Source organism: Callorhinus ursinus, unplaced genomic scaffold (genome assembly GCF_003265705.2).
Source record: "Callorhinus ursinus isolate GAN/ISIS: 27379988/994484 unplaced genomic scaffold, GSC_fseal_2.0 scaffold53, whole genome shotgun sequence".
In the NCBI taxonomy this organism is placed as follows: domain Eukaryota; kingdom Metazoa; phylum Chordata; class Mammalia; order Carnivora; family Otariidae; genus Callorhinus; species Callorhinus ursinus.
Genome location: NW_027397115.1, coordinates 2571772 through 2585782, shown reverse-complemented (window position 1 = coordinate 2585782; position 14011 = coordinate 2571772). Strand labels below are relative to the sequence as shown.

The window sequence follows — 14011 nt, the reverse complement described above, 5'->3', positions numbered from 1 at the left end:
CACACACACACACACACACACACACACACACACACACACACACACACCCTGAGGGAAGGAGGCCAACAAACACCAAACACCAGCGAAGCCAAGAGAGGCAAGTAAGGACTTGTTCCTCAAGCCTTCGGAAGGGGTACAGCCCTGGGACTTCTGGCCTCCAGACTACGGGAGGACAAAGCCCTGCTGCTTTAAGCCCCCCAGTTTGTGGACCAGGGACTGAGATGGTGGTGTGAAGTGGCAGCCACGGGGTGTTTAAGCTGCGCAGCGGGCACCCCGAGTTGTCTCTAATAGAGCACCTCAGGTGCCCCTGGGGGGCCAGGGGGAGGCTACTGGACAGTCCAGGGAGAGGGACAGTGCTGGCTCCAGGCAGCGGTGAGCAGTGCTGGCCAGAGACAGATCCTCAGGGATTCATTTTTCAAATCCGTCTTTGGAATTTACGTTTAAAGTTTTGTTTTGAAATGATTACAGATTCACAGGAAGTTGCAGAAGAAAACGTACAGGGACGTGCCCTGTCCCCTTCCCCAGTTTCACCCCACGGTCACATAACGAGAGCATATCCCAAGCTGGGAAACAACAGAGCCTGGATCCACTTTGAAAGAAACATCTGGCGGAATTTGCTGAGGGACTGGACAGAGAGGCTGTGAGAAGGTGCAGAGTCACACCTGACTTTCGGGCTCTGGGCCTGAGCACCTGGAAGAAGGGAGGGGCCATTAATGGAGGTGGGGAAACTGAGCCAAGGGTTGGGGAGGGTGGAAGGCTGAACGCAGTGTGGTTCAATGGCTGCCACTTTCGGTGTCCACCTGTCGCCCGAGGGAACCTGGCAGGTGGGCAGCGGACCATCCCAGCCTGGGTGCAGCTCCCGATCTGGGGGGGAGAGACGGACCTTGGAACTACACACACTCTGGCCGGGCGCCAGACTTCCCAGGTTCAAGTCCTGCCTCTGTCACTCAACACACAGACCCTTCCAAGAACAGAGCTTTGCACGTGGGATGTGCTCGATAAATGTTGGCTCGGGGCATCGGTTGGGGTGACAGGGAGGAATTCCTCTGGACATGGGGTGTAGCTGGACAGCAGCCTCAGGGCCGAGCCCAGGCACCCTGACTCTACCACTGAGAGGTCAGGGCTTGCACCAGAGTGCCCAGTTAGGGAGGATCTGGAAGGATCTGGAAGAAGCTTGGGGAGGAGGAAGGAGGGCACCCAGAGGGTACGGGGCCGGAGAGACAGACAGGAGAAAGCAGACGGAACAAGCGCCATGTCCTGTGCTCCGCTGCTGGGCGGAGCAGGCTGGGAGCTGAGAGCCAGCTGTCAGCTCAGGCTACTGGCCAGGGTGTATTTGTTGTCATGCCACATGGTGATAAATATTCCAAAGAAAGATAAAGCCGATCTCACTCATGAGAGAACATCCCAGAGAGGCCGAATAACCTGCCCAAGGACATCCAGCTTGGAAGTGACAGAGCAGAATTTGAACCCGGGCTGCGTAACCGGGACAGAAATGCATAACCCCCAGTTAGGTCGGAGGGGTCAGAGGCCAATGAACGTGGTGCTTCTGGAGGCCCTGGGCCCGTCCACATCTGGAATTAACTTCACCTGGAGCCCCCCAGACGGGCCCAAGTCAGGAAATCCAGCCTCCCAGGGACCAGATCGGCACCGGGGGGTTCGCTTTGGTTTTTTAACAGCTCATGTTTAAAAGAGCAAACGTCCCCCATCCACCACTGTTTCACCTTCACCCCCTTGAATGTTCGGCTTTCCTGCATTCTTTAGCAAGGGTTTCCTCGAGTTCATGCATTTATAATTCGAACGATTCTATAAAAGAAGCCATTAAACCTGAGCCCCTAGGGATTGTATCTGGCCCCCACCCCCACCTGGAAGGCTTTTAGGGCAAAATAAAAATGCCTCGCTTGAAAACCTGATGCTGTTCCAGGTACAGTAAATCTAAGGGCCGCGAGCGGGCCGTGCAGCACCAAGGGAGGGGGTCTGGCTGGCTCTTGCAGCTGTCAGGACAGCCAGGTCCGGGGACCCACAGCCTCAGCAGAGCGATGGGTGGACGGGGGGAAAGAGGAACCTCAAGGGGTTTAAACCCACATCTGCCACCGACCACCCTGTGTGGGCCAAGAGAGGTAAAGTTGGATGCTGGGGCCTCAACTGCCTCATCTGTAAATTGGGGATGATGCTATTTGTCTCACCCGTGCCCCCTTTCCTTGGTATCCAACCCAACCCAATTTTCATTTCGGCCTCGGTGCCTTAGCAGACCCCACAGGGGTGGGCCTGTGGTCTAACGGACAACAACTAATCCTCTAGCTGCAGTGACTGGCTCAAGGACGGACACAGAACCCAATGCAATCAATGAACGGAAGAGAGGTACCCTGGAAGTTTCTGGAAAAGAAACTTTCCCCTTTAGCATTTGAAAACAACCTTCTCTCTCCCTGGACAAGATTGAGGGAGGAGGAATGGACGGAGCCCCAGAAACGGCCACCAACCAGAGACCACGAGACGTTTACATTTTCAAATGGGGCTGATCTGGTGGAAGGAAGAACAGAGAGACAGATGCAGAATCTCTGGTGATGTCGCTGAGCCACTGGATCGAACCAGTCCTGAAGCTCGTTTCTTGCCCCAACCACCAAAATGAACAAACCCCTGTGATTGTTGAGTCTAAGCTGCACGCATGTGTGTCTATAAAAACACGTGTGTGCAATTCCTCATAATTGGGACGGTTACTGCTGTTTCATATAAACTTGGCTTTTATGCAAGATACTGTGGACATCTTTCCACATCAACGAAGCACACTGACCTCATCCCCCCTGGCCACAAGGAGCCTCGCATCTGGAAATGCCTTTACTTTATCCTCTCCTACGGACGGACACTGAGGTTATGTGTCCCAGGCTTGAACAACCACGCTGTCGTTGACCCCTTAGTTCATTCGGCAATGCTGATGAACACCCGCTGTGTGCCCGGCTCTGTGCGAGGTACAACAGTGAACCAGAACAGCCCCCAGCACGCCGCCCCCCACCCCGGGGAGGGAAATAAGCTCAGGGATGCAGAGTATTGTGACTGATGGTGGTGATGGCCACGAAGTAACCAGGACCGGGGCAGGGGCAGGGACAAGGGGGACTGGCAGGGAAAGCTTCTTAGGCACGGGGGTCCTGGGGGCGGAATGTTCCCCGCGGAAGGAATGGCAAATGCCAAGTCCAGGAGACAGGAACACACATGGTGTGTTTGAAGAACAGGGAGGAGGGGGGTGGGGCTGGGAAGAGGGAGGGAAGGGGGGCCGGTGATGAGGCTGGGTCACAGAGGGCCTTCTTGGGGGCTCTAGACCACATTCTAGGTATGACAGCAGCCACAGAGGGTCTGGAGGGGGGAACACAGCCAGACTTCTGTGGTGAGAGACCCACTCAGGCTGGTGTAGGGGGCAGATGGTGGTCCAGAAACAAGCCCCCTCCCACCAGGCTCTCCTCTAGACCCTCGCACTTTGGGTGGCCTCTCTGGGTCCTGCCTATGTTTCGCTGCCCTCCCACGAGCCCCACAATTCAGGGCAGGGTGGTCCCCTCCACCCACTGCCCCAGCACAGGACAGGGCTCTAAGACTGGCCACAGCACGTTGACCCAACAGACGGTGGCAACACAGTGGCTGGTCCTCGGCCCCCGGCACTCAGACCCCTGGGGGGCACTGGAGGATGTGCACAGGTGTCCCGGGAGCATCGCTCCCCCAGAGTCCTGACGACCACAGCTGTCTCCACACATCGCTAAGTGTCCCCTGGGAGGCGACACGTCCCAGGTGTCGAGCCACGGCTTGGCACACCCCTCCCTAAAACAAGCGCTGCTCCTGGACAAACACACAAAGGTAAGTCCTCGCAGTCAAGTTTTTAACTGTGAAACGCTAGAGACAATGTGGCATTTTATCCAGACAGTTAGCGGACCAGACACCTAAATAATTCATTCATCTTTTTACAAATATTCATGGTGCACAGGCCGGGGCCGGGCACTGCTCTGTACCCTGGGGGTTACACCCAGAGCCCGGGGAAGGAAGCGCAGAACCAGATACAGTGTGATCACATCTTGGAGAGAAGAAATTTAAAGCATACATCAACATACGAGAGTATGTATACACATAAGGTTTTTTCTTTTTTGTTTTAATACCCCCCAAGAGGGGCCAAGAAGCATTTTACTGGAGGAGAGGACATGTGGGTTGTCTGGCAGAAGAATTCTATTTCATTTTATGATATCACAGGGTATTGGCTTTACTTAGCACGTGCAAGGGCAAGTATCTGTTTTGATGGTGTGTATCTAAATGTCCAGGGTGAATATCACTGAATAGGGAGCCAGGCCACATGCATTAGGCAGAGGGCTGGAGCTAGGCGTAGTAACTGATCAAGGCAGGGAGGAACAAGAAACATAATGCTTTAACCATAAGGTCTGTGTCTTCAGGGAAGTTGGAAAAGATGTACAGTCTAGCTAAGAATTAATAGGTTAAAAAAAAAAAAAAACCCCACCTGAAGATTTGCCCAAGAACAGGGTTGCCAGACATTGCAAGCGAAAATACAGGATGCCTGGTTGAATTTGAATTTCGGAGAAATGAATAATGTTGGCAGTATGTGGGACATACTTACGCTAAGTAATTATTTGTTGTTTAGCTGAAATTCAAATTTAACGGGGTGTCCTGTATTTTAATCTGCCCAGAGGTGCTCCTCAAGTGAGGAGAGAAAGGTCTTCCTGATGTAGCATTAGATCTGATCCCCCTGTTGGCTGTAGCAATACGTGATGGACGAGGCATCTGGTCTACCCGGTAGGCAGGTGCGTGGGCTCAGGGCGATGGCTTTGCTGCTTTCTTCCTCTTTAGTAGAACACATGGTTTGCCTCTTTGTGGGATGTTTTAATTCTGTTTTGGTTTTGAGTTGGTTTTTTTTTTTAATTTTAGTGTTTAAACGGACATCTTGAATACAGATGTGTGAGTCGTCACAAATGTATACACTGATGTGATCACCACTTCGATCAAGATGCAGAACAGCTCCAGTGCCCCCCAGAACTCCCCTGTGCTGCCTTTTATCTCAGTGCATTGAAACTGGAGGTGTCTCTGCTTCCCAGGGGGACATGTATCAAGGTCTGGAAACATTCTGGGGTTTTACGACTTGAGGGAGGTGCTTCTCCATCTAGTGGGTAGAGGTCAGGGATGGTGCTAAACATTGTACAGTGCTCAGGATGACCTCCCGACAGAGAAGGAGCCAGCCCCAGATGTCAACAGTGCCGAGGGAGAGAAACTCTACTTTCTAGACCTGTTCTTGCTCCACTCCCGGCCTCTGGCAACTAGTGACCTGTTCTCATCCCCATAGCTTTGCATTTTCTTGACATTTCGTGTACGTGGACTCTCACTGTCTTCTGCTTCAGCTTACTTCCATCTGGATGTCTTTGAGATTCGCCTCTGGGGTTGCATGTTCCAGTTGCTCATCTCCCTGTTGCTGAGTACTATTCCATAGCATGGTTTGGACCTGGTCGCTGAGTACTATTCCATAGTATGGATTTGATCCCGTCGCTGAGTAGTATTCCACGGTATGGCTCTGACCCAGCTTGTTGATCCATTCACCTAGTGGAGGACACCTAGGGTGCTTCCAGCTTGGATGGTCATGAATATGAGAAACATTCACCAACAGGGTTTGCATGAACCTACATTGTCCTTGCTGTGGTGGAAAGCAGAAGCGAAATCCTTTGTGCTGCTTATTTCCCACACCCTTCGCACATTCCACGTGTCCACCTGTTCCCAAATCATCACACCTGCTATCTGAAAGGCCAACAAAGCTGTCTGAGCAGGCTCTGTTCCCACTCCAGAGCTGCGTGGAGAAGGCCCAATCCTAGAAGCATTCAGTGAGGCAGAAGCGGCTGGCTATGGCTGCACATGCCATGCCCAGCCCCTTTGTCCCTGGCCCTCCTCCACACGAGAAGGCTGCAAACAGACCCTTCCTAGTCTCACATACAGCTCATTCTAGGATGGGTGCTGCAGGCTTCTCAGAGATGCTCTCCTCCCTAAAAAGGCAGGCGGTAGGAAAGAAGATCCTTTATCTAGTCCACCTGTTTCCTTCCTCCATGCTTGGGGATGTGGAGGCCACCATCTTGCCAAATGTGATGTGATGAGTCTCAGGACACAACGTGGGGCCAGGAGGGAAAAGATCTTGACTGTTGTTGATTCTGCCAACCCAGGGGTTGGCAAACTACAGCCTGCAGGCCAAATGCAGCCTAACGCCTGTTTTTGCAAATAAAGTTTTATTGGAACCACCTTGCACATTGGTGTACATATTTACCACCTGCTTTCATGCTCTAAAGCCACAGTTGAGGAGCTGTGACAGAGACTATCTGACCCACAAGGCCTAGAACACTTACCATCTGGTACTTTATAGGAAAAGTTTGCTGACATCTGCTCTAACCAACCCTGGATCCACATACTTCCAGACTTGTAAAGGAAACCATAACTGCCCCGAGATAAGGCACTTTAATTGTCTGTTATTTGCCCATGAAAGTATTCCTGACAGAGTTGGTTCTACCCATTGTTGGCTCACAATAAATATGAGAAACAACCATTACTGAGCATTTGCTCTGCGCCAGGCACCGTGCTGAGCCCATTCCTCCTCAGGTAGGCCTCCTGACCCCAGATTTACAGATGGGGAAGCTGGCTCGAAGCTGTGAACGTAACCGCCAAACCATCACTGAGTCCAGGTGGATGGAAACCCAGGAAGGAAAAGATGGCTTGGGCGTGAATGTGGGCAACCTCAGAGCCTCCAAACTGTAGGAAGGATTCCCTAAGGCATGAGGAGGAAGGTCTTCCAAGAGGTGAGCCGGTGGGCGGTGGTGTGGACGCAGGACTCTGGTGTGGAGGACAGGGACGAGCCAGGGCATCAGGCCACCGCTGGCAGGCCCTGGAGAGGCAGGAGCAGAATCAGCATGCGCAGCCCAGGGGAAGCTCCCCCGGAAGAGGCATGGAGCCCAAATGGGGCCTCTTGGGAGAGGAGAGAGCACAACCCAATCACAGAGAAGGCGACACCTTGGTTTTCTTGTGGCTTCTTTGTTTTCCAGGCCCAGAGCCACTGGATCCCCCGTGGAGGCCCACAGCAGCAGACTGCTCTTCGCCGATTGTACAAAACACATTAATTCCAGCCACTTGTCTCCGTGGACCAAGGCCCAAGTGACAGGTGAGAACGTAGTTAACACTTGTGACATCTGCCTGTCCCCGATGACCCAGTGTTGTCCCAGCCACTGCTGCCCACCCAGCCCGGGAAGGACCCATCCCAGCCTCTGGGTCATCAAGGCCTCCTCCTGTCTCTCACTCGGCTTCTGAACAAACAGGATGTGAAGCAATCACAAGGGTGACGGCACCTTGGAGCCAGCTGCGCGCTGTGGGCGGGATCACTCGCCAACCTCGGCTTTACAGGGCCTGTTCTGCACAGCTGCCCTGGGCGAATGGCTCACCTCCCGGTCCCATCCCAGCCGCTGCCGCCGCCGCCGAGCATCACACTGGGACAGCAGACGCCCTCTATCCTTTAAACGCCTTGCAATCCCATTCAATCCCGTCGGGGCTGATGAAGAAGAGGGGCACGTGCTCCCGCACCCGAGGAGAGAAGCGAGAGGCTCCCTTTTCGCGCAGACATTCAGAACATTCAGTGTCTGACTTCAGGAAGCAGACGGGGTGGGGCGGGAGTGGGGAGACCAGGCCTCCTCATCTACGAGCAGCGGCTGGAGGCAAGGAGGCCTGAGGGGGGCAAATGAGGCCGCCAGATTGTCTTCTTGGATTAGAGAGGTCGGGCTTTTCGACACCGCCCTCCTGAGCCTCTGAGTGATTTCTTCTCTGGACAAGAGGCTGGAGTCCTTGTCTTGGGAACAAATGACCAGGTGTTTGCACGTCCGCAAGGACAAAAGCGTCTCAAGCCCGAAGCAGTGTCTTTGTCTGCCCGCGGCTTTGGGACGGAAGGTGGCAGCGGAAAAACCATGGGTATGGACCCAGAGAGCAGCTGGAAGCCCTCCTGAGAACCCCAGAACTTGTCTTCACAGCCTCCTCCCCGACCTTTAGAATACGGTCTCGTCACTGTCCACCTTCCGACGAGAACGTGGGCGATGTGACAGCAAAATCCTTCAGGCCCTACCCCAGTGCCTACAACAATCCCGGGCTCATCAAATGTTTGTTGAGTGAAGAAATGTGTTCCCAGTGCAGGTGGGGAGGCTCTCGACTATAGGAAGCTGGTTCTAACACCCAGGTGCTGGGGCAGGGAGAGGCCAGCATTGCTCCCCAGCCTGGGACGCAGGACCCGGGGCCATCCTGTCTGCAGGTACGGTGCCCAGGCCCATAGTACTTTTAGGGGCTCATGAAGATGTTTTCATTTTTAATCCAGGAAGGATTATATTCATCTTTATACCAACATGGTCATAAAACATCATTTTTACTATTTTTTTTTTTTTTTATGGAGGGAGGAGCCCACAAAAGTCAAATGCAGCCCTGGCCACTTCTGTTGGTCCTGCGGGAAGCGCACCGGCCTCTGGGTTCTCTCTCAAACACTTTCCTTCCCAGGCAGGAAGCAGGACGCTGTAGGGTCCCGAGCTGTCTGTCGGCAGGGCCCAGCCGTGTACCTGGCAGGCACTCGTGGAATACACACTCCTCAAGCCTGGTCCCTGCGGACCACATTCCTCGGAAGGCGTTTCAGCGAAGAGTGCAAGTTGGGGGGCTGGAGTCAGAACCAGCGGCAAAGCCCAGGTCTACCCAGGGAACTGGGCGACTTCAGGCAGGTGGCTCCCCCTTCTCGGCCCTGGTTTCCTCGTCTGCTAACGTGTCGATGCTAAGAGCCGCGCTCCCTGGGCAGATCCCCAAAAGCACGAAGCTCGTCGAAGGCAACCATGATGATCCCATCGAGTGTGCAGGGAGCATGGATGGGGTGCCAGGCCCAGGGCTCAGCATTTCACAGGAATTCACTCTTCTGCCCGACCATTATTGCACCCGTGGAACAGAAGAAGGGACAAGGCATCGCGCTGCCCAACACGACATGCGGCTGCCCGAGGAGCAGGGCCTGGGCTGCTGGCCCCGGGCGGGACCCGTGTGGGCCTGTCCCTGTTCTGCACGGGAGCCCCGAGCCAGCAGCCTGGCCTGCGGCGAGGGTTCGGCCCCCACCGGCACCACGGGGACAGCCCCCTTGTCAGCTGACTAGCCCTCCACTCGGGGAGCCAGAACGCGTCAGCACCCCTCCATTCGTGCCTCTTCTCTCCCACCCGCCCCTGGAGCGCAGAGCACCGCCTGTGTGGCTTGGGAGCAGCTGCCTTTCCTCTTGCCTTCTGTACAAAGGGAAAGACAAGTAGACGCCAGCCCTCCTTCCCACAGCGTCCTGTGGATGAGACAATGCTCCCCAGTTGGCTCCCGATGAGCCACAGCCACCTGTGGCTCAGAGAAGCCCGGAGCGTTTATGGGCTTCTCCCCCACACAGGCACGCTCTGTGCTGCTCCCCAGGGGCACTAAAAGGAAGGCGCAGCTGGAGGGAGAGGGAGGTCTTCCTCCTGGGTGGTCTCAGGAGGGACTTGGAGACCCACTGAGCAGGAGGCTCCCCTCGCACCAGACATCAGGCTTCTCAAAGAAGATCTGTGACGTCTGTGCCTCACTAGGATGGAAGCAAGCTCACCAGCATAACTACCATCAACACGCCCATTGTATGGGTGTGAAAACTGGGGTCTCTTGAGAGGGGACAGGCTCCATATTCCAGCAGCCACCTAGTGGCTGCAAGATGCTGCTAGGGTCTGGACAAGGATTAGACGCTGTACCTGACTCGGTGCCCCTTTCTCCTTTCCTCCCAGAGCGGGCACTGGGGGCCGGGCAGGGGTGCCACCGCCCTGGAACTCGGCTTGCCCAGGTGCTGTAGGAGGCAGCGGGGCTCACTGAGTTTAGGCGAATGCCAGCAGGAGCCCCTGGGGCAGGGGCCCGACTGCTTCTACAAAAAACACAGCCGTGGTGTGCCAGCAAACACAGCCCCAAATGCATGGACTCCCCAACAGGCTCTGCTGGTCTTTCACGGGTGCAGGCATTTAACATGATGGTGTGCTCAGCCTGAGCATCATCTTATTAGCAGGTACCCCAAAACACGGGGCATGACTCTGCCAGCATGTCAGCACTTGGCCAGGCCCCAAGTTACTCAGGGAGCTCGTGAGAAAAGGCAGCTTCCTGGGCCCAATCCTCAGGGACTCAGCATCAGTGAGTGGGTCTGGGGTGGGACCTGGGAATCAGTTAAGTTCAACATGCCTCCCAGGGGATTCTGAGGGACGCCGGGGTCAGAGGGAAAGCAACTGCATAGCCTGGAGCCCACGGTTTCAGAAACGCTGGGCTCACTTGCTTCTTACCTCATTCCCACAAAGATCCCGAAATTCATACCCCCCCAGTTAGCCATTGTACCCTTTATCCTTCTCTGATGGTCTGAGTGGGTGGTCCTTCCCTGACCCAGGCCACCAGGCCAAACTTGCTTCCTGGGCATGCACAGTGCCTGGACAGAGCAGCCAAATCCCTGGATGGTGGCATCCATGCCCAGCTCTGGGCGCCCCGTCTGGGAGGGGGCGGGAGGGGAGGAGACAGGTCCTGAGTCACACGTACAGCTTCTGATCCTTGCCCGGACCCTGGGCAGCATCTTACGAGCACTAGGCTATCCTCCCCATAGGTGAAGAGGGGTCCCCAGGTGGCTGCCAGAACATGCAGCCGCACACCTGTCAGGGGCCTCCTGTCCCGTGAGGATCTTACTGGTAGCATCTGCCTTGTGGCTCCATGGTGGGAATTACAAGAGATCATGGCATAAAGCACTGACTCTGGGCTCAGTGGTTGCTCCGAGTTGAACAATTAAACTCTTCACTTGCATGAGCTCATCTGATCCTTCACCACCACCCTGGAAGGTGGAAACTATTATTAACCCCACTTTCCAGATGAGGGACATTAAGTGACTCACCCTGGATCATGTGGGTAGAAACAGCAGAGGTGAGGTTTGAACCTGATGAGTCTGGCCTCCTGGGCCCAAGCTTTAACCATCAGGCTGTGCCATCTCCATGAGCGCCAAGCCTCACCTGCATTCTGGGGGGAGCAGGAGCTGGAGGAAATAAGGGCACAAAGCCCCAGACTTCGGGGGAGAAAGGCGATGCCAAGCCTGACACTAGAGGAACTGGGCTGAGTGTCACTTAAGAGAAAAACCAAACTTGGGCCACCCCAAGCCAGCAGGGCAGACAGGGCAGAGAAGCACAGGACCCATCAAGGTCAAGCTGGAAGATCTAGACAATATCTGCAAGTCCAGGGAAATGGCCACTCTGAAGAGAGGAGTCCAATCTACCGCAGCCCCATTTTTACTTCATCTCCAGTATGTTCCTTAGGAGCTTGTAAGTAAAAAAGAAGAGTTGAATGACTCTATTGTCAAATAAGTTTAGAATTCCTCTATGCTCTATTCCCCAACAGGAAATTCACAACGGACACTTGCAAAATAAAGGTTCCGAGAAGTCCTGCAGAGAAACCTGCTTAGTTTATCCAACCTGGCCTTTCTCACACTTAACTGATCATGAATGCTTCCCTTCCTCCGGGACACCCATCGACACTTCATGGGACACCGTTTGAGAAGTTCTGGCATACAAGAGGGATTGCACACTTTGTCGATAAATAATCGTCCGGAAATAATAAATCTTTTCAACTTTGTGGACCACAGAGTCTCTGTCACGACTACTTAACCCTGCTGTGATAACATAAAAGCAGGCCTAGACAATATGTAAACGAGTGAGTGTGGCTGTGTACTAATAAAACTTTATGGACATCACAACGTGAACTTCATCTTATTTTACGTGTCATGAGATGGCCTTTTTCTTTTGATGTTCCTCCCCCATCTAAAAACGTGAAAAGTATTTTCAGCTCAGGCCACAGAAAAACAGGATGCAGGCTGAATTTGTCCCTTTCAGGAATTTATCCCAGAGCTACACTCAAGTGGACAACGACGTGTGCACTGAGGTTTTCCACTGCAGCCGTGTTTGTAAGAGCAAAGGACCAGAAAACACTGACACGTCCTTCCCAGGGGGCGCGTGGATAAGTCAGGAGGAGGAATAACACCACCACCACCATTAATAATAGAAGCAACAGCCCTGGCTCAGGGCGTGTGTCCTAGGCATCGGGTCTAGACTCAGCCTCTGTTTCCCAACACACGGCCCAGGACCAGCTGCCTCTACGGCAGCCTCCTCCACTCCAGACCTGTTGAATCAGAATCTGCATTTTAACGAGATGCCCGGCCAATTCCTACGCACACTAGGGCACTATTTTAAAACTCCTTCTGTATTAATGCCCCCTATGGCCCTGTGTGTTGGAGATGAGGAGGCTCTGGAAGGTTAGGGAATTTGTCCAAAGCCACACGGCGAATGAGCGGCAAAGCTACACTCACTCCCCACGTATGCAAAAACACAACGGCCCCTGAACAAATAGGGCAGCTTGTCCATGGCTACAAAGGGCCAACCTTCAAGGTTAAGTTGTCAGGTGAAAAAAAAAAAAAGAGCAAGGCAGACAACACCATATATACTATGTCACTACTTGCGGGAGGAATAAAATAAAAGCAAAGCAGAATCTATGTGCAGTTGTTTAAACACCCAGAGGGCATTTCTGAAAAGACAGCCAGGAACATGGAAACAGCGGGTGCCTCTGGGATGGAAGGGAGCAGCTGAGGCAGTGGCCCCGGGGAGGGCTGCACCCTTGCACGCATCTGTAACTTGCCTTTTAAGCCACTGGTAAGTATTACCTATTCTAAAATCAATGTGTTTCTAGTTTGGGGTTTTTTTCCCGAAAGCTGGTGTAAGGAAGAAGCTACCCACTCCAAAGCCATCCCCCACTTAATAAGAAACACGCTTTGGGGGAAGGCGTGTGCGCAAGCAGTCCCACCCCGGTTCCCACTCGCCTTCTGGCCACCCTTGTCAGAGCAGGTGGATGCCCGGCAGAGAGTGAGTGGGAGGCACAGGGGGACGCAGGCCAACAGTGGACTTTCCAAGTATTTGGGACTCAGAACCATATTTGGGGTCACTTGGAAGGGGCTTCAGGCCTTCCTTGCACCAGTGCTGTGGTCCTTAACCAGGGGCAGTTTTGCTTCGCAGGGAACATTTGGTAACATCTGGAGACATTTTTGGGAGATGCTACTGGCACTTAGTAGGTAGAAGCCAGGGATGCTGGTTAGACATCCTGCCATGCACGGGACACACAGGATGTCCTGTGTCTCCAGGTTGGGGTGCCTGGGTCAGCACGTCTCAGATGGTTATGTGTTCAGCCATCACCTGGGGCCCCAGTTAAAGTGCTGGTTCTAACGTAGCAGGCCTGCATTTCCAAGAAGATGCCAACCCTGCTGGTGAGGGCCTCACTCTGTGCAATGAGGCCTCACCCAACTGGGCTATGGCCAACTGTGTAATCTTCTCTTGCAAAGGGGGTAGGCGCTATTTTTGCTTGGGATCAAAAGGCTGGACAGTGAGTACTGGCTGGTGGGGGCTGGGGGGCCCTGTTTTGATGGAAACAAGCATGAGCTTGCTGAGCTCCTATGTGAATCCAGGAACACAGGCTGTGTCGGAACCAGTGGGGTGGTGGCCGGAGACCTACCGTCCAAGGTCTCCACGCAGAGCTGCAGGCCCAGATTGTGCCGTGGGTTGACCACCCAGTGGTTGCTGGTGGCAGTGATGTCGAACACCAGCCAGCCCTCCTCCGAGGCCCAGAGGGTGCGGCTGTCCAGCAGGAACAGGTCTGACTCCCTGCAAGAGAGGAGAGACACAGGCCCCAGGTCAGCAGGCATTCTGCGCATGCCATAACACACTGACGTTTGCCAGTGACCTTCGTGTGTACAAGACTTGTGAGAAGGCACGCAGAAAATAAATCAGTAATTTTAGCCAGTGTCTCAAATTTCCTTGAACACAGAACCCACTGGAGATGTATGGGGAGAGTCATGGGTCCTCAGACAGGCATACACGGGGCTGGAGAACCAGCCTCAGATGGAGCAGGAGCCAAGGCAGGTGTGAGG

The 14011-nt window shown here is 54.0% G+C and overlaps 1 protein-coding gene and 1 long non-coding RNA gene across 2 annotated transcripts in view; one reads left to right on the top strand and one right to left on the bottom strand.

Annotated features, from left to right (window-relative positions):
- BMP7 (bone morphogenetic protein 7) overlaps nt 1–14011 on the bottom strand; it is an 86549-nt gene that overhangs the window by 16439 nt on the left and 56099 nt on the right. Inside the window, exon 3 of the mRNA XM_025853342.2 lies at nt 13597–13745. Within this exon, the coding sequence (XP_025709127.1) occupies nt 13597–13745 (149 nt within the window). The remainder of the gene's footprint in view (nt 1–13596; nt 13746–14011) is intronic.
- Nucleotides 6633–11617, top strand: LOC141371017 (uncharacterized). The gene is made up of 3 exons (XR_012375619.1): nt 6633–6812; nt 7056–7171; nt 11440–11617. It is a non-coding gene; the product is annotated as an uncharacterized lncRNA (long non-coding RNA).